General features: G+C 41.8%; 2 protein-coding genes across 2 annotated transcripts in view; both read left to right on the forward strand.

Moving 5' to 3' along the window:
* The window catches only part of LOC121626333 (tetratricopeptide repeat protein 39B), an 18,938-nt gene extending 10,567 nt beyond the window's left edge, over positions 1-8,371 (forward strand). Inside the window, exons 7-19 of the mRNA XM_041964790.1 lie at positions 52-116; positions 369-474; positions 668-733; positions 1,371-1,479; positions 1,592-1,659; positions 1,782-1,841; positions 2,002-2,163; positions 2,541-2,632; positions 2,947-3,067; positions 3,233-3,344; positions 3,694-3,811; positions 3,917-4,033; positions 4,661-8,371. Of these exons, the coding sequence (XP_041820724.1) occupies positions 52-116; positions 369-474; positions 668-733; positions 1,371-1,479; positions 1,592-1,659; positions 1,782-1,841; positions 2,002-2,163; positions 2,541-2,632; positions 2,947-3,067; positions 3,233-3,344; positions 3,694-3,811; positions 3,917-4,033; positions 4,661-4,757 (1,293 nt within the window). The 3' untranslated portion in view covers positions 4,758-8,371. The remainder of the gene's footprint in view (positions 1-51; positions 117-368; positions 475-667; positions 734-1,370; positions 1,480-1,591; positions 1,660-1,781; positions 1,842-2,001; positions 2,164-2,540; positions 2,633-2,946; positions 3,068-3,232; positions 3,345-3,693; positions 3,812-3,916; positions 4,034-4,660) is intronic.
* Positions 8,372-15,170: 6,799 nt separating this feature from the next.
* On the forward strand, positions 15,171-23,684 carry cfi (complement factor I). Its single transcript, XM_041964791.1, has 16 exons — positions 15,171-15,277; positions 16,039-16,192; positions 16,503-16,566; positions 16,663-16,825; positions 16,974-17,173; positions 17,511-17,618; positions 17,702-17,853; positions 18,315-18,321; positions 18,847-18,867; positions 19,436-19,578; positions 19,747-19,850; positions 21,708-21,812; positions 21,935-22,110; positions 22,280-22,381; positions 22,473-22,621; positions 23,616-23,684. The coding sequence occupies exons 1-16, from the start codon at positions 15,195-15,197 to the stop codon at positions 23,682-23,684; spliced, it is 1,800 nt and encodes a 599-aa protein (XP_041820725.1). The 5' UTR covers positions 15,171-15,194.
* Positions 23,685-23,999: the final 315 nt, after the last annotated feature.

The following is a 23,999-nucleotide window of genomic DNA, read 5'->3' on the forward strand; positions in this document are numbered from 1 at the left end:
CCACGGAAACAAGGTAACAACAAGAAGTTGTTGTTTCTCTCTCTCCTCCAGGATGAGAACATGATCAGTTTTATCAAAGGAGGCATCCAGATTCGGACGAGCTACCAAATCTACAAGTGAGTGACTGATTCACACCATCAACGGCTGTGAAATGTCGTTTGTCTTTAGCCCAGTAACGAGGCAGCTGTGCTAATTAAAAGGACACTGAAACGCCGTGAGCTCCGTGTGTGGATGCTTATTTTGCTTCCAAACGTTATGTCTGGATGGAAAAATGCAACTTTCAAATTAAAATTTCAGCCTTTTAGTGTTAATACGATGATGATTTATCCCTCCCTGGTTGTGACATCATGTGTCATCTCGTCCAATAGGGATTGTCAGAATGTGCTGAGTGTCGCTCAGGAGCTGGCCGGCCAGTCGGAGTCTTTCAGACAGTTTGAGGGTGGGGTCAAGCTGGGAGTCGGATCCTTCAACCTGGTGAGTCCACAGGTTTTCTCTGTTTGTTCCAAGCATTCAGTTTCGTGTTGTGGAATAACATATTGTAGCAATGACAGGATCAGAGATACAAACAGGTGTACACAGATACAGTATAAAGTACACATACTGACTGTCATAGTTTAATACTTTACTTCACTATGATTTGATGCGGTTTTCTGTCTCTTTCTTTTAGATGTTGTCTCTCCTCCCTCAGAAGATTTTGAGGTTGTTGGAGTTCATCGGATTCTCAGGAAACAGGGTGAGCGCAAGCCCATAAAACTGTCAGGTCCACCCTGTAGACTCGGATGGCAGCTGTGGAAATATTTCCAGTCCAACAGTTAACGAGAGGAGTGCAGATCTCTGCCGGGGGGCCCGTGGTAGTGGAGTGCAGATCTCTGCCGGGGGGCCCGTGGTAGTGGAGAGCAGATCTCTGCCGGGGGGCCCGTGGTAGTGGAGTGCAGATCCCTGCCAGGGGGCCCGTGGTAGTGGACTTTTGCTGCTTAAATGTCCCATGTCTGCTGCAGTGACGTTACTGCATGCAGGGTCCAGTAGAGGTGGAGGGGCATGTCCGTGCAGGTGCAGGTCTCTAAATCAGAGAGAATCCTTTCAGGTGGATGCGGTTGGATGATTTATGTGTACATGTGGATCACTTGCAGCTCCCACTGGCTGGTGAGGAGTCAGCGGTGGTATAAAACTGAGCATTCAGTGAAATAGATTTCTGTCCCTGCAACCACGAGACGCCCTCGAGCGAACAGACGTAAATGTCCACAAAAAATATGAGTAATAAGAGTAGCTGCAGACGCGCACACACACACACACACACGGCTGAATGCATGATCCCCTCCAGGATTACATGCGGTGGAGATCATAGTAATCCCGTGTCTGTCTCTTTGCAGGGGTTCGGCTTGTCGCAGCTGAGCGAGGGAGCCTCCAGCCACAGTCTGCGGTCGATCCTCTGCGCTCTGACGCTGCTCTTCTACCACACATATGTGTCACTGATACTCGGTAAGCGAGCGCAAGTGCGTCTTCGCCCCCCTCCTATAGACGGGGCACGCTTTCGCCTCTCGTGAATGACATTCTGGCCGAGGTTAACGGTGTTGATGTGGTGTTTGGTCAGGGACCGGAGAGGGGAACCTGGCGGAGGCCGAAGCTCTGCTGGAGCCGTACCAACACAAATACCCCAAAGTAAGCCAACCACACACACGACTGGACAGAAAACAGATTCAGTCTCATGATTCAAAAAGTTAGAAATGAAAATGTCTACAGTGATGAAATATTTTCAAATCTGTGTGTGTGTGTTGTTTCAGGGCTCCATCATTCTCTTCTACTCTGCTCGCATCGCCGCTCTGCGAGGAAACTTCGAGAAGGTCTGAAGTTCATTTTCTCATTTCCTCACCTTCCTTACCTGCTGTAATTTTCAGACCACGTCCAGCGTGGAACGAAACAAGGCTGATGTTTTAAACCGCCGTCCTCCCTCCCTTCACCTCTCGTTTCTTCTTCTGTGGTCGTGGCCCCGTGCCACCTCAGGCCCGGGCGAGCTACGAGGAGTGCATCAGCAGCCAGCAGGAGTGGAAGCAGATCCACCACGTGTGCTACTGGGAGCTGATGTGGACTCACTCGTACCAGCAGGAATGGCAGCAGGCGTACCAGTACGCTGACCTGCTGTGCAAGGAGAGCCGCTGGTCCAAGGTGAACGCTCACCACATGACTTTTATTGAGCATTCATACCATGTCCAAATGGTGAAGAAGACACTTTCTTTTGCAGATTATACTATCATGTATTCGTTTTTTTAATGTGAAATGAGCTGTTGCTCCTCAGTCAGGGTGTTGGCTAATCAATAAGCCGCAGAAATCTCACGACTGTGAGCGAGTGATGGGAATTCCCGTTCTTTATAATCAGCTCGGCAATACGAGACGACTCTTTCAGCTCCCAAACGGCTCCTAATTTAGGATCGCTTCTTGCTTTCACAATTCAGCCAAACTTAGCTACCACCTCATCGCCACTGTGAGCTGGCTAAGAGTTTAGTTGAGGACAAAGTTAAATCTTTGCTTTTTACCCTCTGCAGGCTATCTATGTGTACCAGAAGGCGGCCATCCTCAGCATGATGTCCGAGGAAGACGTGAAGAAGACGGGGGAGGACGTCACGGAGCTCTTTAAGTCAGTCCGCCTCATTGAACCGTGAATTATGTCACCACAGTATCGCCAAATCAAATCTCTGAGGGAAATCCATAAATCAATTTCTAGAATATATTGAAGGAAATACACATAAAAATGCACGAGAGCATGTGGGAATAAAGAGAGGACACTTTTGACAAGTGTTGGCAGCACATTCGGAAAGTGAAAACATTTTTGGATCATTGGGACAGCTGTTCTTAAAAGATCTGCGTGAGGTTTAAGAGCTCATGTTAGAGTTACGTTAAGCTTGAGGTTCATCAGCGTAGAAATACAAATATGTGTCTTTGTGTGTGCAGGCAGGTGGAGGGGCTGAAACAACGGCTGGCAGGGAAGTCAATCCCAACGGAGAAATTTGCAGTGAGGAAGTCTAGACGCTACAAAGCTGCTAACCCCGTCCCCCTGGTCATCCCCGCACTGGTATAATCACATACATTTGTGCCATACACACATCTGTGGCCTTTATGAATGATCAGCTGTGTCTGTCAGGAAGCTTTGATTGGCTGAGTGGCAGTACTGCAGTTTAATATTCTCTGTATAAGCTAGTTGTCTGAACTAACATCTGATGACTTTCTCTCTCTGTAGGAGATGATGTATGTTTGGAGTGGTTTCAGCATCGTTGGGAAGAGAGCTGACAGCACCGAGGCCCTGCTGGTTACCATAGAGACGGCCGAGGAGCGGCTTCGCAACGACCCTAGTAAGTTCGTAACACTTAACACTTGCTGCTGGCTCTGCTGGAAATGCTAGCTAGCAGCAGCTAACACAATTCTTAAAGAGTAAAAGGGATTCCACAGGGTTTCGTTCTTGGCCCACTTCTCTTCAGTTTTCACTGAAATAAATGATTAAACCAGATTTGTGGAAGAGGTTTTCAGATGTATGCAGACGATGCCGTTGTGTAATTATCAGTAGAGCTATTTTGTCACTTTCTGTGCAGTGTTTGTAATCCATAGCAGCTAAAGTAATGGACAATGTATTAAACAAGTTTTCATAGTTGAATAACTCCTCTACTCGAGCCTTTTCTTTTACTGACTGTCTGTCTCATTCAGACCCGTCAGAGTTTCATCCAGACGACAGCTGCCTGGTCCAGATGTTGAAGGGACTCTGTCTGAAACACCTGGACCGCTTATTGCAGGCGGAGCTCTGCTTCACGCAGGTCCTGTCCAGGTAACACACCCACAGACAGTCAGGTTCAGGCAGTCTGTGCATCTTTAGAAAGTGTGAGAGAGATTCGATAAATTCTCCCATCTGTGTGTTTGTGTGTACTTTCAGAGAGAATCATATCCGATATGATCACTACTTGATTCCCTTCACTCTCTATGAGTTGGGTCTGCTGTATAAACAACAGGGAGACTTCACCAAGGCCATCACATACATTGAAAAGGCCAAGTAAGTTCACTTTATACATCTATGTGTAAACTGTACCTCATAATACACCTAATATACCATGATATGATTATAGCCTTATACACCTCTACATACCTTCTACACATCTCTATATACTTTCATATATCCTTATTAGCCTCTTTATATCTTTATACACCCCTATTTACTTTCATATATATCTTCACATTTTATACCTCTGTATACCTCGAATTACCATTATACACCTTGTTATAGTACCTTCATTCATCTCTATATACCTTCATGTACTGTTATACCTGTATACACTTTCATATAACTTATACATTTGTATTTCACATACACCTATATGCACCCTTATGTTTACCTTCATATGCATTTTTTTTATCCCTTCAAATACCTTTCACTGAAGGAAAAAGTACATCAACAGCCTCACAGCTACACTACGAGGAAAGACCTTTACACTCTGACAGTATGGAACAGACAAAGGCGCTCATACCAGTTCGAGGCTAACATGTTTTCATTTGAAAATGCTAAATAAACCTCCACTGAGTGCATTAATTGGTGGGGTTCGACCTAAAGATTTGTAGCTCAGATATTTGAGAAGTGCAGCAATTACAACGTTTCTGAAAGATGTATTGTGTTCTTCATCAGGACGAACTACAAGAACTACTCCATGGAGTCCAGACTGCACTTTAGGATCCATGCAGCCCTCACCAGCCTCAAAGGATCACCTGCTGGCACCCCATAATACTCCACAACAACTCCAACTGCATCTGGAAACAACAGTGAATGAAACAGGACTCCTCAGTTCATGTGACTGATCCACCCTTTAATGAAGAATCTTGGGTTTGGGTTTGGTTTGGGATCACAGGACTCCACTGTTAGCGACCTTATGTTTTATTTTATTTTCCTTATTTATTTTCATCAGTTGTGTGGACGGATGAGATTATTTAAAGTTTGCGCCTCCTCTCAAACAGGCTCGGGCTTCCTATCGGCGTCTGCCAGCTGAGATTATGTCGGTCGATGCAGAGTCATGGTTCAAAGTCAAGCGTCGGTTCAATCCACGCAGCGCCAGTGAATGATGCACAGGAGCACATGAGGAGTTTCAGTCTAAGGGCTCGTTCACTCAGAGACGCTCTGCTCATTAGATACAGCTGCGCTTTCGGATATAAAAGCACAAAGTAAGAAAAAGGTAAAAGTTTTGAAACAATCAAACCAATAAGTGATACCTGGGAAAACAGGTATTCTCAACAAGTGTTTGATTGCAGTCGGTCACCTCTGCCAGCATGCTGAGCATCTTCTGCCGCCTTGCAACTCTGTCTGAACGGCCCCTGAAGTACAAAAACTGCCTCTATTACTACCACACAGATCAGAGCTTTAAACTCAAATCGATCATAATTTCATATAAAAGGTGCAGCTCATTGCAGGACTTCTGCTCACGAAAGCTTTGTATCTTTGTAGGATGGCACCATAAATACTGAGAGATGTTGAAACGTGTACTGATAAAACTGACGAGTGCATTCAGGTCAGCAGCAGGGAGACGTGTGTGTTCAAACACACACCGTTTGTGCTTTATATTTCCTTTACTTTGCCTTGTTTGACTTCCTAGTAATCACATGTGCAAGGAAACATGTCCGTGCACATGCAGCCACAGCCTTCTCACCAACCGTGGCTTATACACACGCACACGCACGCACACACACACACACAACGTAATACACTTGTTCTGAGCTTGCACATACTGGGCAGTGTGCATCCAGAAAAGAGAAACACGCACACAAACGGCCGTACATGCACACATTTAGCAGCAATATAAAAGAACTCGTGCTGTTAGTCAGCCTGGCTGTCGCTCTGTGGGTCAGTGTGTGTTCACAGACCAATTTTAACTGCAGTTTTATTTTATTTCTCAGAGGCAGAGCAGCTTCTGAGGCAGGAATCGTCTCTCTCCAGGACTCTCGGGTTGACATTTCAAAAAGTTGTTTTTAAAAAATCTGGAGTAAAACTGTCCTCGTCAGTGTCTCCATATACACGACGGATCAAAGGTGTACCTGTACAGTGAGAGGGGTCGCTTGTTGCGAGGGAATCACAGCTGTTACTTTTGCTTTTCAGGTTGCTTTGCTCCCACCAAGTGGAGAATATTAGTGAACGCAACTTTAAATGAAACAAGCGTGACTTTAAGTACGAGACAAAGGCATCGAGTTCCTTCTCTCAGCTGCTTCTACGCCACCAAGAGCTCCAGGTAAACGTTACCTGGACAAAGAAATTCCTTATTGGCTGAAAGATATTTATTTCTTCACGCGGTGCAGCTCTGCCTGTGAAGGACGTTTGCACAACTGAAGCTACACTCGCTCCACATTTGCTCAAACGTCTGCTGACGACTCGCCGAGCAGACTGAACGCCGTCGATTCACCTCCGCCGTCGCCATTCTGTCGTAGTCCTGTTTGAGCTGCCGACATTCTGACTGTTTGGCTTTGGTTGGAAACAGACACGCCGAGGGAGACGGCCCTGTTTCTTCTGTTCTTATATTAATTTGTATGCTAATAAATACCGTCGGTTATGCAGATCAGTTAGCTTATTATCTGTTTATGTTGGTACATTTTTAAAAAAGCACAATTCATGAGTCGTTGTAATTTAAAAAGCATCATTTTGTTCATGACCTGTTCTCATTCGCTTCAAGTAGTTTGATAATCGTAACTTTTATGTATATGATATATTAGTACAATGAATATTTACTGTGTGTCAAATTAAAAAGGTACGCTGCTTTCATACTCAGCGGCTTTGTGGCATGAATACATGAACATCACTGTCACACTCAACACAAAACTCAATGCATCAGTTAAAACGGTGGACCGCTGACTAGACCGGTTCTGTCGTTTAGTCCCAAACAGCGGGAAACCGCAGCAGAGTCGACTGAACTGCATCATCACTTCCGTTTTTCACACCTTTTCCTGTGGACAGTTAACCTGGACGTGTGTGACAGTGCTAACAATTAGCCTTGTCCCCATAATGAATGTATCAACCTAACGACCAAATTATACGTGTGTGTACGTGTGTACGTGTCCGTTGTTTTTCATGTGTAGTTTGTGCCTGTTACCAGTTTGGGTGGAATTTTCTTGGTTTGATCTGAAACTTTACTTCCGAACAACTTCTTGGCCAAGTGCAGTAAATATTGAGGAGCTCGATGGTAAAGTCAGTTATAGCTTTACAACAAAGTACCAGAGTCTTCTATGTAAAAGAGTTGTGGCAAATATTGTGAAGTCCCACTTAGTACGATCAACTGCTAATGCTAGGAACTACCAGCAGAGGTTTTAGCTAACGTTGCTGGTTTCTGAACAAAATTTGAGTGAACATTAAAGGTTGTGCACCAATTATTAAACTATGAAGTCAATCAGTTTGCTGTGACATGATTCATTCAACAAAGTGTGGCCCTTTAGCATCATACCCCATATGCTACAATGTTAGCATGTTTATATCGTGCCTACTCGCAGAGAATATTCTAACATGTTAGCATAACTCAACATAGTGTATGCTCGTGTGTGCAAGTTTGTACTTCTCACCTGTTTTTTTTTTTTTTAAAGACAAATGTCAAAAAACCCAGAAGCTCTTTGGACAACACTTACCAAAGTTTTGAAGGTCCAGATGTTACCGATCCACATTGAGGTTTTTATCAATGTCACTATAAAGAATGAAAATCCTTCTGGTTTACAGCCTTTCATTGTCACAACCTTTCTTCGTAGAAAGCTTTTGGTTCGTGTGTTTCATTCAGTGGTTCATGTCAGTGCCTCTGTCTGTGTTAATAGAGTTTTCTACAGGATGTACATTGCATGTTATTCTTCATTATATTTAATTTTTTTTTAAATGAAAAATGTGCTTTACGGCAGGAAGCGATATAACCCGATATTACAGGCTCTACGATTACAGATGGTAATCCGTGTGGTGCAATAAATGAAAAGAACAGAAGAATAATCGTTCATTCTTACGTTCCTCTCCTGTCAGTCTGAAGCCTTGAATTCTTTCTTTGGCCTTGTGTTTAAATCTAAATGTTTGAACACCGAAGGAGGATCACGTCTGGTTAGTTGTTTTGTTGTGCAATTTACCTACTTTAAAAGCAATGATCCAGGCTCGGCATCGTTATAGTTTTGTCTTATAATGATGGACTGCAGCAGAGTATGATCATCATAGTGCTGTGCCTGTGTCCCCCAGGAAATGTTTTTTTTCTGATGCAGACTCCTTTGCTTTCTGTTTCTGTACCTCTGAAATCCGTTGAATCTACCTGTTGAAACGATCTCAGTTAAATCAACTGAGTGTTCTTGACATTGTTGCCTTTGCACACCGATGACAAAATAACAATAAAAGTTCTGTTTCCAGAGAACCTTGTTTACGGGATAAACATCATTGTCCAGATTGTGGCTATAAAAAGACAGATTTCCAGTTAACATATGTGTATATAATCTGTACAGTCGAAGCCAGAAATGGCCACCAAACAAGCCTGAATGTTCACTAACAACACATTTTCAGATTTACCCTTGACATGTTTATGGCTAGCAGCATGCTTTAGCTAATTATAGGCTGCTAGCAGTTTCAGCAACAACCAGACATTATTACCCATACTACACATGCACTAAAACTGGCATATGAGCTATACAGAGCTACATTTTTCTATGGTTAAGAGACGTCTGGGCCTGGTAGGCTGTTAAGAGTTAATTCAAGTTGGAGAACTTGTTCTTTATTTGGGAGAACCAGCAAAGCACCACTATTATTAGAAATTCTTGAGCACATATAAGAACTGCTTTTTGATCAAGACTTCTTTCGTACAACTGAACACTGCCGTACAGGCTGAAGTGGTCGAGCTCATAATGTGGCAAAGTGAAGAACATGAAGTCTTTCAAGCAGCTTCAGTTCAAGATGAAACATATAGTTTTGCGGCTGATGCTCATCTACAGCACGTTTAACAGTTATGAATAATCATGAGACTATAAATAAGAATCTTAGCGGTTGAGCTAATGTTTGCTCACTGGCTGAGTCAGGAATTTTTTCCTTACTGCCATTAAGACCAAAAAAACAGTCCTGCGTTAAACAGATTCAAGTAGCTGCATTGGTGGGAGTGTGAAATGTGTTCCAGGAAGACCAGTTTAAGTAACAAATGAATGAGTTTGAAGGCTTGTCAGAAGTCAGAACGCTGCATGACAGTTTGTAAGTACAATGTTGCACAACACAGGGAACCACACAGGATTCTTGTCATTTTTGTTAGGATGACGGAGGAGGTTGAGTTACATACTTGGAGGCAATAAAAGACCAAAGTGGTTAGGCAGCATGCCTGTTAGCACACTATTGTGCTAACACGAATGTAGTTGCTTGTGACTTAATAAAAAAGTGTAACTCACTGAACAAATGCACAATGCAGCTTAGAAACTGTTAGAACTGACTAGAACTTGGCTAAATGAACAATGTTAGCATGCTAACATGTTACATGTGATACAGTTAGTATGGTAACATTTGGCATGTTACTGTGATATGCTAAAGTTTTCATGTGTTAGCATTAAAACACAGCCACTATCTGTTGCTAGTGGGTATTTAGTCATTAGTTTTAGAAGTATCCTGTCATTAATTTACTGTAAATTCTCGAATAGTGGCCGGGCCCTTTATTTGAAACAGGTTTATGTATATTAGAATAAGGGTTTATTTCCAATTTCCTCAGATTGATAGCAGTGAGTGTGTTTTATCCTTTATTCCTCAAGACAAACCTTAACACTGGTGGCTTTATGATTAGCTAAATTGTATGTTGTCATGTCTCGTCAAATCTGTTAAGTGTTTTTGTTCACGAGCGTCATGTCTTGTCATGCACTTCCTGTTTTATTGTGAAACCTAACTCTCCTCTCGTTTCAGACCCTTGACTTCCCGGTGTGTTTCCCGCCTGTCTGATTGTCTACCCCGCCCTAATTGTCTCCACCTGTTCATTGTTACCTCGTGTATATATAGTCCGCGTCTCCCTTTGTCCTGTGCCAGATTGTCTCGTGCCTTGTCCTGTACTTGCCTTGCTATCTAGCGTTCCATGATCCTTGTCTTCTGTGTCCCTGTAAGTCTAGTTATCAGTATAGCCCTGTATCTTTTGTTTGCTACTTTGTATCCAGCCTTGAGATTAGTTCTACCTTGCACCTTTTGTTAGTACTTTGTTATCGAGTCAGTTTTTGAGCCTTTGCTAGCTTCTTTATTTTGCCAAATTATCCTTAGCGTTTTCTGTTGTACTTTGTCTCTTTATCAGTTTGCATTTCGCCATTTATCCTGAGCGCTTTGAGTTAATAAAACCTTTTATTTTGAAACTCTGCTGAGCTGTCTGTGGTCTGCATTTTGAGTCCTCAAACCTTGTGCCTCCGGGCTTGTCATATGTAGTGTGTAGCCATGCTAGCACCATGGCTTTTAGGAAGGGACTGTCATGGAATTTGGTTCGCATATTCGTGTTCCCCTCAGGATGAATTGTACTAACTTTGATGGTATATTAATGCTTCATGTAGCACCATCATCAGGTCAACATTTTAATTTGCGTTTTGTGCTATTTACAAATGTTAGCAAGCTAACATTTGAACTAAAATAGTCAATATGGTGAACATGCATGCTAAACATTAGTATGTTTGATTTTTCAAGGGTTTTTAACAGACTAATGTTCAGACAGAGGAGACAGGAGAAGGTTTTTAATTAAAGTTCAGCAGGTAAACTGGTAAACTAAGCACATGAAGGTCTTCGTCGTTACCACACTGGTCAGCTGACGATTCGACAGATACTGGTCGAATCTCTGGTGCTTATACCCCGTGAAGTCGTGAGGTTTTGATTGTATGATCGAGCACACCTGTGCTCAATCAGCAAGGAGGCTGCCCCGACCTGTTGGCCCCGCCCTGGAGTGATGTCACTCCACTAGACAGACAGGTGAGAGACAGACAAGAGACAAAAGGAGGGAAAACACAAAAGGAAGTAAAGGAGGAGAGACGATGCCCACAATGTTATCATTGCTGCTGTGATGCAGTCTGGTTTCTGGTCAAACATTTTGGTTTTCTGTCATCAGTCATCAGCTTTGTCTGTGCATTGTCCCACTAAATAAAAACTAACAACGTCACTACCTTGTCCTGGCTGTGTGGCTGCACAAACACACATACACGTAAACAGTCTGTGATTGGTTGATGGATCATATGTGTAGTGGGAGGGTTGGATTATGTTTGTGGTTGTGTGTACATGAAGGAAAACCCGGGCCAAGAAATCTCCCTGCCTCACAGACAAGTACACAGTGGTTTTGAAATGCTCTGTTATTGATACAATGTTGAACATTAACTTATTTTGTACTTGCATCCATCATTAATTCTGCTCAGGGACAAAAGTTTCTGCCGATTTCCCAGCAGATGCAATAACATTAATGATGGTTCCACTCGATTCAAGTGTCCCCATTATCCATGACAGTGTGACACTCAGCCAGCATGACCTTGAAATTGAAGCAGCTGAATTACTATTAATTTTAATAACTGCACTCGTCCTTTTCCTGCTGTGACAACTCAAAATGTGGATGAAAAGGGGCTGCTCACACTCACACCTGCATTTTTCTGGTGTACAGGGGTCCGTTTCACAAAGCAGGTTCAACAAACTCTGAGTGTAACCCTGAACTCTGAGTTGATCTACTCTGAGATAGGAAACTCTGAGTTTTCGATTCCACAACAGCAGATTTGAGGTAGTTTGATTAACTCAGAGTAGGTTCACCTCGAGTTAAGCGCGTGCACCGCAACTTTAAAAAGACAGCATCAATGGAACCCCGATTTGAGGAGTCACCATGGCAACGGGGAAGCGGGAGGCTGCCTACTTCACGCCACTGGAAATTAGACATTTTAATGCGCTCATACAGCGAGTTTGAACACGTTTTTAGACGGAAGTCCAACACCGCTGCAGCTGCGAAGGAGAGGGAGACGGCGTGGGAGAACATTGCTGCTCGGGTCAATGCGTGAGTATAAATGTAGTCCTTTGAAATCACAATAATATTACAGGGCAAAACTGCTTGAATGGTTGCCTATTAATTTATTTCATTTAGGTGGAGAAGCGGGGGAGAAGCGCACTTGGCAGCAGCTTAAAATGAAATATAAAAACATTGTTCAAACAGGTAAGACCTCGGCATGATCTCATGGAGGAAGCTACCTCATTTTGATCATGTTTTACATTGTAAAGTAAATATTAAGTGGCTCCCTTTCATTGTAAAATTGGTTTTATTGTGTTCATATAATGTTTTGTTTTTTGTTAACGAATGAAATAAAATTTAAAAATGAAAAAACAGTGTTCTCATCTATATCATGTTATGTTAAATAATTAAGCTTATATTTAAACTAACACAGACTTTTACTCAGCCAACAGAAAGAAGGCAGATGCACGAAGAACGGGTGGTGGCCTAACACCTAACTGTCTGGAAAAGCAAGAACATCGTGGTCTGATAACTATCTCCCCACGAATATTTAATTCTCTGCGCAGTATCGCTGCACCTTCATCCACGGGATCATGATCAAAAGACGTTAACATGCCATGTTAACGAAAAAAGTCGCCACCTACTGTGCCTAATGGACTTCCACTGACTGATATTTTAAATGATTTTTTTTAATAACAGACGGCAGAACTATGCCAAAACTCGTCTGCTGACTGAATGAATGAATGAGGAAGTGAAATACGGTGTGTGGTTGAAAGAGGGCGGAGACACAGAGAAACTCGAGGTTCCTTGAGTAAAACCTGGTCCCGACCAGGTTAGGTTCATAGAGTCAGTTACTGCGGTAACTGACTCAGAGTTTAACTTACCTCTGTCTGTGAAACAGGCTTGAGTTACCCCTCTTTCTCTGGTTTGACTTACCTTCCTATGTGAAACAGAAAACTCAGAGTTTCCCTCATTTCAGGGTTAACATACTCGGAGTTTTCAGTAAACCTGCTTTGTGAAACGGACCTCAGGAGGCAGCAAACACACTCGCACTGGGTCAAAACCACAACCTTACCGACTCAGCCGCCATGCCACCTACGTATTTGTGTTTGTGTGATTACTGGAATCCGGGTTTACCCACATGCAACAAAGATCCCCCCCCCAGTCTTCATCGACTTGTTGTTACAGTGCATGATCAGTCAGCTGAATCAATCTGCAGTCGGGGTTGTGTTCACATTTGTGTGTGTCCATATTGACAAGATGAGCTAATGATTGATGGCATGGTGGACATCGGACAGAAGAGACATCAGACTGTCAGTCTCCTGACAGAGAGCGTCTCTGTCCGAACTGTTTCTTCGCTGTAAAACTTCTTGTATTTTCCAGTGTGAACCGTTTTTGAAGGAAGCTTTTTTGTAATAAGCTGAACTCGGCCGAAACCAAACCATGTTTGTCAGGATGAGGTCAGCCGGAGTTCCTCTTTTCTTGCTATTTCTTCTCATCTTTCACTCTCAAACGGTGAGTTAACGAATGCGGTTGTTCATCTTATTATTTCAGTGCTTACATAAACATTACGTCACTTTCTGTCTCTGCATTTGTGGATTTTTTATGGGTTTTTATCTTTTGTGTTATGTAGGATTTCCCACCATGTATTTCTGTTTTATGTTACTTAGTGCAGGACAGATATTGATGAATGTAAAATATGTTGTGTTGCATGGTTATAGTTTATATCGAGTTTTGCTAGTAAATATAACACACATATAGTGTTCCATGATTGAGTATAATATTGTTTAGCAGCACGATAAGATTTATTTATAGCTGTTCCTATGATTGACTACAGTTGTGCTGTACTTGTAATAATTACTGTTGTACGGTAGCTTACAGTATGTCATAATCAAGTCATGGTCAAATAAAAGTTGACGAAAATATTTTAAATAAAATACGATTATATATTATATTTAATTATCAAAAGAGTAATTCAACTAAAACTAAAAATGAAACTAAATATGAAGGTATATAAATAATTATGAAATTAAATGCTTAAATAAATGAATACATGTATGATTAAATACTGATTAAATTAATTAATAATTATGCATTTTAATGCATAACTGTCACCATAGATAAATAAATAGCAAATTTAATGAGACATTAGATACAAATATGTTAAATATATTTGTGTATTTATTTATATAATCACTGGTTGACCTGACCTGTGAATAAATTAATGACTAAATAAATACAAAAATACATGTAATATTTATATATTTAATGTCTCCTAGATTTGTGATTTATTATTTATGGTGGCAATCAAGCATTATTGTATTATTGTAATTGTAATCTTATTTAATCATTTTGCTACAGAATTATATATTTATTCATTTATCAAATTATTTAATTCTGTAATTCTAATTTATTCATTTTAATTATACAGTTATTTATGTATTTATATATTTTGTTTCGGCCATTAAACCCCTTCCTTTTTCAGGTCCAAATGCTAAGGAATAGAAAAACCCTCTGAACATTTGTCATTTCAACAGACAAGTCAGGCGATGAAACAGGGCCACCAGCACAGAGGCCAAACAGCACAGCATGGATACATTTCTCCAGAGCACGTGGAGCCTGCAGTAAGAGCAAACTGGATCTAACCACTCACTTGATTTGGTTCCCAAAACTGAGATTGCAGTAACAAATGACTCCAAGATTTAGGCAGAGGATTGAACTCAGCCAAGACTTTTAGACATTGTAATTGATGAGTCACGGCAGACAAAGATAAGAATCTCAAGCTTTGCTTCATTCAGCTATAGAGTCACTAACCATCCAATAGCAAATCTCATCAAAAAGTGTATGTAAATCGTCCTGGTTATTTGGTTTTACCACAGTCCATTAGATGCTCCAAAAGAAATCCATTCATAGGGTGAATTATTGAAACTTACATGACGCAATCAATAAATGAAATAAAATGTGTCAATTCATTCTTTCATTTTATTATTCTATCATGAAGAAATTTGTCAAAAACAGCTGCGTTTTTTATATAGCAACAAGACCTAAAAGAGAAATAAAGTTGTGTATCATCTACGTAAAACTTTAACAGTAGTCAGAACTGTAGATGATGTGAATTACCATTTTCTGTTTTATCGTGCTCTATTGATTTGTAACTGTATTACATTTTAAACACTACAGCAGTCGTCAGGTTATGTGGACCAATCATTTAGAGACCGGCAGGAACCAGAGTCAACAACCCAACCCCCAACTCCTATGGTCACCAGACCTGCCCCAACAACCCCTGAGGCACCTGTGAGAGATGAGTTTCTGGGTCCACCTGAGTGTCAGAGTAAGAAGTAAGCAGTTTCTATGGTCTGTTATATTTGTATTTCCGCTTTTGCATTCTTACATTCTTTATTATTCACTGTTGGTTTATCAGTAACTAGCATTTAGGCCCCCTGAATTGACATGAAAAATGAATTAGAAGTGAAAAGGATTCTGTTCACTACAATCTGCCGACTAATTTGGTTCTGTTTTCAAAGATGCTAATGTTCATTCCCTGGGGAAGTGTTTGTCTATGGGAGATACATTTCATATCATTCACTCCGATTTCAAGACAATGTCCAACCAATCAGTAGTGGCTGATCTAACCATTCTGGCAACTTTATCTTTGATCAACACATAAGCTATGGTGGTGGTTGCTAGGAGCAGAAGTTTAAGTTTAGTTTAAGAGTTGTCTTTTTTTTGTTTAGTCAACTTACAACAATCTATACTACCGTGTCCATTGCCTTCACAACATTTATCTGGCCCTTACACAGGAAAATAATGCCTGCTTCCTTTTTTTTTTTTTTTTTACAAAACTACAAGACTGGCTTTGGACAACAGCTGTCAGTGAACACCACAGCAGACCAATGTGAATCACTGTAAAACACGCTACTTTTAAGTTACAGACTGTCAGCCACTAGGTGGCCAAAAAAAGTTCCCACCTAATCAGTAGACCCAGAGACAACGTTCATTCTAGTGGATTTGCTTAGCTTGCTGTAATAATCTGTATATAAATAATGTGACATGAGTCTGTGTTGGTTGTCTGCATGATCCTTATTTCAACATTTATCAGATTAACTCGTGCATCATGTGACTTGGTTTTTTGTCCACCATGGGAGCGTTGCATCGAAGGACGCTGCGCCTGTAAACCACCCTATCTCTGTCCCACTGAGGATGTGGCCCCAGTTTGTGGGCGGGACCATAGATCCTACCGTTCCTACTGCCAGGTAACTAATGCAAGAGGTGGATACTCACTGCTGGTCTGGAATTGGAACCACTTATGGAAACTCAGATTAGGAATTTGTTGTAGATATGTAATCAGTTTCTGAGAAATGTGGACCTGCCAAGTTTCCATCTATAATCAGAACCCTTTGAAAAGATGTAAAATCAATCAACAGACTCTGAAGTATAATCGAAATCAGTAAAATATAAGTGATAGTTGAAGAACTGGCTGATTTAAACTGTGTAGCCCTCTAAAGACAGCACATTGTAATTGTAATGGGTTTTGGACATAACAATTTTAATCTGATTTTCCAGCTGATGGCCGTCTCATGTCGGACCAAGAAACCCATCATGTCCCACTTTGGGGAAAAATGCGGAGGTTTGCTTGCACAGATACATACCTTGTAATATTTTAACTATCACCGCTTCATTCCTACATATAATTTATGTTCCCCTTATCTCTCCCTCACCACAGAAAGTCTACCAAAGTTCAGAAGTTCAATAGACCCCGACAGAGTGGTAAGGGTCTTCATTCCTGATGCTGAGAGCAGTGAAGGTGGGGAGGAGTTACTAGTGTGTTGGAAGATTTGGAACATGGCGGCCGCTAATGTGGCCTGCAAGGAGAATGGGCATCCACTGTGAGGATATACATTCATATCATGCATATTTACAGAATGGAGAGTGTATTGTTTAAGAACATGCCAAATAGTAGCCCATGAACTTGTGGCATATACAAACTGTTCATGTACAGGATGCCTACAGTGTGACTTTGGTGTGTGCTTCCAGTGGTGCAGCGACTGCTGATTTTGTGCTCTACAACTCTGTGAAAGACGACCACAGCAGGCGGCTCCCACGCAGCTGTGTTAGCGTCCGCTGCCAAGGTTACGAGACTTCCCTCGCTGAGTGTGTAATCTATGACAAGGCCAGGATTGGCGGCAGGAAGGTTGCTGCGGCAACCTGTTATGACGCATCACAAGCACCAAAAGGTTAGCATGAACTGACTGTACTCTATTCTTTTCTATTGCTGCCTTTGACTCTATTATACTTCTGAGATGTTGATCCTCACCATGTCACCGACAGGTAAGAGCTGCTCAACTGTAAACGGGAGTTAAGTTTGTTCTCTGGTGCCAGAACAAAATACTGACGCCCCTCAGTGGTTGGCCAGACTCAACAGGCTATCATGAGCCATCTGCCTGGACCTCACCTGAGACTGATTATATTTAAGGGCCAATAAAGTGCACAAGCCCTTCACTTTGATCTAGGCACATCGGGAGAAGTATTTTGCTGTACTTTTGCACCATCTTTGTGTGTTTTGTGTTTCAGAGGAGGAGTGTGGCTTCACCTGTGCTAACGGCAAGTGTGTGTCTCTAAACCAGACATGCAATGGAGTCGACGACTGTGGCGACCGCAGTGACGAGATGTGTTGCAGAGGTAAACCGAGCGCACGCGCATAACTGGATTTCATAACCTCGTATGTCCTGTTGTTCACGGCGTGAATCATGTGTGTTTATCAGACTGTAGGAACGGGAGTTTACGCTGCAAGACCGGTGTGTGTCTGCCTCCAGATGCACTCGGTGATGGACAGATCGACTGTCTGGATGGCGAAGATGAATCGCAGAAATACACTATGGGCAACAGTGAGATACACTCAGACATTTTAAAATCAGTCTACCCAAACATCATTTACTTCCTTTCGGTTTTGGAAATCACTGAAACTTTTGCTGTGATTATGATTTTCATTTTTTCAATTCAAACCAGGTTCAGACAAATACCTCACAGTCATTGTGGATATGTTATGCTGTTTAAAACAGTGCACTTAGTCCAACAAGCAGACCGAAGAAGCATTCAAACTCTGTATTAAAAGTGACTAAAGTTTGGGAAATAGGACAACAACAGTTGTTTGTGTGGTCAGTATAGTCCAGTGAGACCAGTAAGATTGTGTTCAATCCATTGTGACACTTTGAACAAACCAACTTCAGGAACTCCACACCCAAAGCTGCGGTGGTTTCACTGCTGTCAGATTTGAAACATGGTGCTGGGGTGTTACTGATCGATTCTGACAGTTTACCACCATCAGTCTGAGTTTCTGCACCTTGTTAATAGAAACCTTTTTTTTTATTTCCACAGAGCCAGCGTGGGAGCACCCACTGCTGAAAAACTCAGGTATGCCTGTGTACTGGTCTCACCAGCGGTTACCCAGTCAGCTAAACACAGGATTCAATGAAGCCAGTTGAAGCCTGGACTTGTTTTGGATCCTTTACTGAACCACAGTGTGAAACTGCAACACAATACATTACAGAATAAACATGTAAATGTCAGCCGTAAGTCGTACAATAATGCATTCTCAGCATCAATATAGACCTCAAGAACATATACTTACAGACAAAGCGTCTTAATAGGCATGTAAGATGACGGAGAAAGTTGTAGAAAACACTTTGAAAACGATCTGCTAGCTGCCGTTCGTGTACTTCCGCTTTTTGCCACCACTTCCGGTTTTCGTCGGAAGTGACGTTAAATCAAAAATAAAATACAATTTCACAGCAGAATCACTTTAGAAGAGCAGAAAACAACAAACAAACAACTCAAAATCATTTACTGGGTTGAATCTTTCACAGGAAACTCTGTTAATAAATAAATAATTTTTTTTTCTTTTTTTCAGAGTACGTCTCCCCCAAAAAAGGTATGTGGCCTGAACAGTGACACTTAGAGCATAGTTTTATCAGAAGAGGTATTGCAGCCAGAAGTAAATGGACGTCCATCTCCACATACTCCTTTTATCTCAGTTCCAGTGATGGGGAGTCTTAACAGTACAGCAGACATATAGATATAATGATTTTCAGCATCAGTTGTTGTGCTCGTCTCTTCTCTGTTCCAACATGACAATGTCCCACGTACAAAGCATCTCCATAAATAAATAGTTTTCCCAGTTTGCCATCGAGGAACTTAACTGGCCTGCGCAGAGCCCTGACCTCAACCACATTCAGCACCTTTGGGATGAACCTGGATGCTAACTGTGAGCCGAGCCTTATCATCAGTGCTGGACCTCACAAATTTTCTTTCTCTTACATGTTCAACTACCACATACAAGTGAAATGTTTCGGTATCAACATACTTCTACTACTACTAAAGTATAAGTCTCAAGTCACGCTCCAGGTCCCCAGATCATGGCCCATATGTCCAAGACCAAGTCTTCCAGATCTCGTCAGAGCTGGCTTTGAGTTTCAACAACTCTGTGCATGTGTGTTTAGAAACCATAGCCAACAGAGTGCATTTGGAGTCCAAGTTGTACTGTGGGATTCCCAACATAACCACGGTGGATGATGAGGAAGTGGAGGAGCGAGGAAGGACCAACCGAGTCAAGAGAGTGGTGGGGGGAGTCCCAGCTAAACCGGTCAGTTAGAAACAGTTACCAGTGCGTCTGCTTATAGCGACCCTGTGTGCTACTATTATCATTTTTCTATCACTTTTTACAGCTTGGTAAGAGCAGGAAGACACAAACCACAGGCTCATATCATGTTCTTGTCATTTCCCAAACTGTTCTTGCCTTGTTTGTGTGCAGACTCAGATCCAGTGGCAGATCGCTCTGGTGGACAACAGGAAGATCGACTGTGGAGGGGCGTATATCGGAGGATGCTGGGTTATCACTGCTGCTCACTGCGTCAGGTAGCGGGAGTGTTAAATCGAATCGTTCAGAGAATGTCGGGGGGCGTTTGGAGGAATATTCTTGAAAATTCTTGGAAGTTTACACCAAAGATTCACAACGAGACGTGTTGAAACTTGCAACCACTTTCGAAAGAATGGTGTCTGTAACATTGGAAAACCTGCCAGTTTACAGTCAGTTTATTGTGTCAGCTCAGGAAAATGGACACTGTCTTACTTGGTATTCGCCATTCTTCTTGATAACATTCATTTCTCCTGAGGATACACCGTGAACACAGTTCATCAAATATATTTAATAACTCGAAGAATCAAAGGAAATAGGAAATCCCAAAACATAAGACATGTACCAGGTTCAGTTTGCCTGGAATAACACAAAACAATGTCAAACCAGACTCCATACAAAAATCTGCTAAATTAATTCAATTCTATTCAATGCCAAAAGCTATATGCTGCATAACATGGGAATGATAATAGCATGAGGCTTTTATCAAAGATCGCCTCCTCATTTACATTAGCCACCTGTGACCTGAGGTGCCTGAAAACTGATTCAGCTGTGAGACACTTGTTACAGTCAACTTGTTTTCAGTCGTCTGGATTTCCTCTTTGGCAGCAAAACACAAGCCTTCAGAAAGTCCTACAAGCAGAGTTTAAGAAACCCTCCAGCCTGACGCTAAGGCTACAAACAGCTCACAAGGTGACACGTCGTAGGCGTCGGCGTTAGCCTGGGGTTCTCTCCATTCAAAAGCAGTAATACATAATCGTCTAATCCTGTAATTTAACACAAATCCCACTTTTTCAAATATAATTTCCACAAAAAACATATTATAGGTGGCTGCCTGGTAGGGGCTGATGATTGGCAAATGCACGTCGATTTGGGAGGAAAGCTAGTTGTGCCTCAGGAAATAGTTTATAGTAATCTGAGTTGGCTTGTTTGTTTTGTTTTGGTTGTTTTCCTGTTTTGTTTGCTTCTTGAAGGAAATGTTTGAAGAGGCTGTTAAATCTAGTCTGTGGATTAGGCCTCCACCTTCAGCACCCTCTAAACTTTCTACCCCCTACCCGAACCAGGGTTTGTATTCCAATCCGGCTTTTATTGGTGCAGTTGGTGAGAGGCAGGGGTAGATGATGGTAGTGCGGCAATTGGCAGTTACATGTGGCATCTAGGCCTGTGCTAGCATTGTAGCAGCTAACAATAGCTAAAGTGGTGGTAGCATGATAGTATCTTAGCAGTTAGTCTTGGCATCTAGCAGTTAACATTAACAGTATAGGTGAATCTAGCTGTATTGTCTTCTTCTGTTCCTCTTAGCAGGTAGCGGTTAGCATTTAGCATTAGCATTAGCATTGGCATTAGCTAAATGGTTGCATCGGAACTGTATTGTCTTCTTCTGTTCTTTTTAGTGGTTAGCATTAGCATTAGCATTAGCAAAATGGTAGCATCGGTACTGGCCACTAACTGGAGCATCTCCTAAACAGGCCTGGGTCAGTTGAACATGGCAGTGCTGTTTGGATTGTGTAGAAGCAGTGTGAACTGGCACGCCGGAGTTTACCGCCTAGCCTCCTGGAGGTGTAGTGGGACTAAGTAGGCGAAACAGTTGAGGGAGGTATCCACCTGACGACCCCCAGAGACGTGTTAGGAATCACTGCTCTTTGGCATGTATAGAGGCAGATTAGAGCTCCAATGTTCTTCACTGAGAATGAATCCTCTTTTTGAGCACAAGTATCTTGTGTTTAAATTAACTCTAAAAATATCAATGTAGTCGTAATGGCATTAATAATCACTTGCAGAGGTAAATGCAGTAGAAGTGGCTGTTTCTCTCTCTCAGTTGTAATAATAACCATCTCTCGCTCATGTCTCTTTATCAGGCCAAACCCCTCTGCGTTCATGGTGAAGTTTTCTCTCTGGCAGAAGACTAGAGCTCAGAACACGACTGACATTGTTCCTGTTGAAGAAATTTACATCCACCCCAAGTATCTATCTATCTATCTATCTATCTATCTATCTATCTATCTATCTATCTATATGAACAATAATCCTGCTTAGCTCAATCATTACACATGCGTATAAACAGTACCTGTTTAACGTCCTGCAGGTACAACGCCAGCACGTATGAGAACGACATCGCTCTGGTGCAGCTGGAGAAGCTTCCCTACAAGGACAAATGTCTGGAGGACAACCCGGCCGTGAGCGCCGTCTGCGTTCCCTGGTCCGCTCAGCTCTTTCAGCCCAACCACACCTGCAGCATCTCCGGATGGGGACGAACTGCAGGTATGTGCACCGCTGTCACCAGACGCTCAAAAGTTGCTCTAATTTGCAAATGTTTTCGACACACTGTTTGTCGATAATGAGTCCTACCTGCCATCCGTGTCGTGGATATTGAAAATGAGATGAGTTCGTTTGAAAATGACGACGTCAGCGTTTAAATTTTGTTTCACAGACGGCAGAGCATCTCAGGTGCTGCTGTGGGCCAACGTGTCCCTCATCGCTGACTGTCAGGGATTCTACAAAGATCGCTTCAAACCAGGCATGATGTGTGCAGGTGGGTGTGTGCGTGATTGATGAGCTGCACACACAGACACGTTGCTTTATAGATACTGTGTAGGTAATAATGTGTGTGTGTGTGTGTGCAGGTGATCTGGATGGCAGCGTGGACTCCTGTCAGGGGGACAGTGGAGGTCCTCTGGTCTGTGAGGATGAACTCGGTGTTTCCTACCTGTGGGGCATCGTCAGCTGGGGAGAGAGGTGTGGTCAGCCTGGATTCCCCGGAGTTTATACACAGGTAAGATATATATACAGTATATGTGTGTATGTATGTATGTAAGTACGTATGTATGTATGTATGTGTGTGTGTGTGTGTGTGTGTATATATATATATATAATATATGTGTGTGTGTGTGTGTATATATATATATATAATATATGTGTGTGTGTGTGTGCGTGTATATATATATTATATATATATTATATATTTGTGTGTGTGTGTATATATATATGCACACACACACATACTGTATATACATATACTGTATACAATGTATATAATACAGTATATATAGTACAGTACAGAAAAACACACCATATATTCATAGGGAAAGTATGTGTAAACATATATACACAAAAAGAACATTATTTATACCTATATATGTCAGGACAATATATGTTCAAAGAAAAAAACAGTATATAAATAAATACAGTCCATTGACCATTCCATTAAATTCCAGTTTATTCTTATTATTCCAGTTTAAACTAAATATGTACTGTACATACTGTATATGCACATATACATATTTAACAAGTAAAAATAATTCTTGTAGCATGTAGGGTATAGAAAAGCACACCTATGTGCATACAGTATATAAACAGTAACAAATACATGTACATATATGAAAGTATTAAAGTATTATACATATTAACACAGGTGAGATTAATTCCATGTATACACAGGGAGTCACTGGACTGAATGTCAGTGATTTCTGTGACACGACACTTCTTTTCCTCCTTTAAACTCATATTTCAACCTTAAATGTGCACACACAGTCTTCAGATGCAAAGACTGACCTCTCACACATGATTAGATGAGATTAATTTAACGTCGCTTTAAAGTCGGGCGTCTCGCATCATGAACACATCAAAACAGAAGACGTTCGGTCCAACACTACAAACACGCGGCTGCAGGAGAATTTACTGCGTGTTTGCTTTCACGTTCAGCGTTCGACCTCACGCAGCGTTAACATCATCCCGTTACCGTCCTGTTATTCGTTCTCTCCTGGCAGGTCGCTCATTACTTTGACTGGATCAGACTTCACACAGGCTGGCCTGCAGTCACCAAGTTCAACTCCTGAAAAACACCCGAACTCTGACTTGTTGAGCTGATGTCATTTGTATTCAAATACTGTACCACTTTGTCTCCAATAAAATATCCGTAAAATACATTTTCCCGTCTGCAGAAGTTTTCTATGTACTGCAAAAAAAAACAAAGGTTTTTCTACAGCAGGACATTTTGATGCGTCATCAAAAATATGTTTTACAGATAGATAGATAGATAGATAGATAGATAGATAGATAGATAGATATACTTTATTTATCCCAAGCTGGGAAATTGCAGTGCAGCAGCAGCATCACACACAGTGAAATAAGTGAGAAATTGTGAAATAAGA

The sequence above is a fragment of the Chelmon rostratus genome, chromosome 23, assembly GCF_017976325.1.
Source record: "Chelmon rostratus isolate fCheRos1 chromosome 23, fCheRos1.pri, whole genome shotgun sequence".
Taxonomy (NCBI): domain Eukaryota; kingdom Metazoa; phylum Chordata; class Actinopteri; order Chaetodontiformes; family Chaetodontidae; genus Chelmon; species Chelmon rostratus.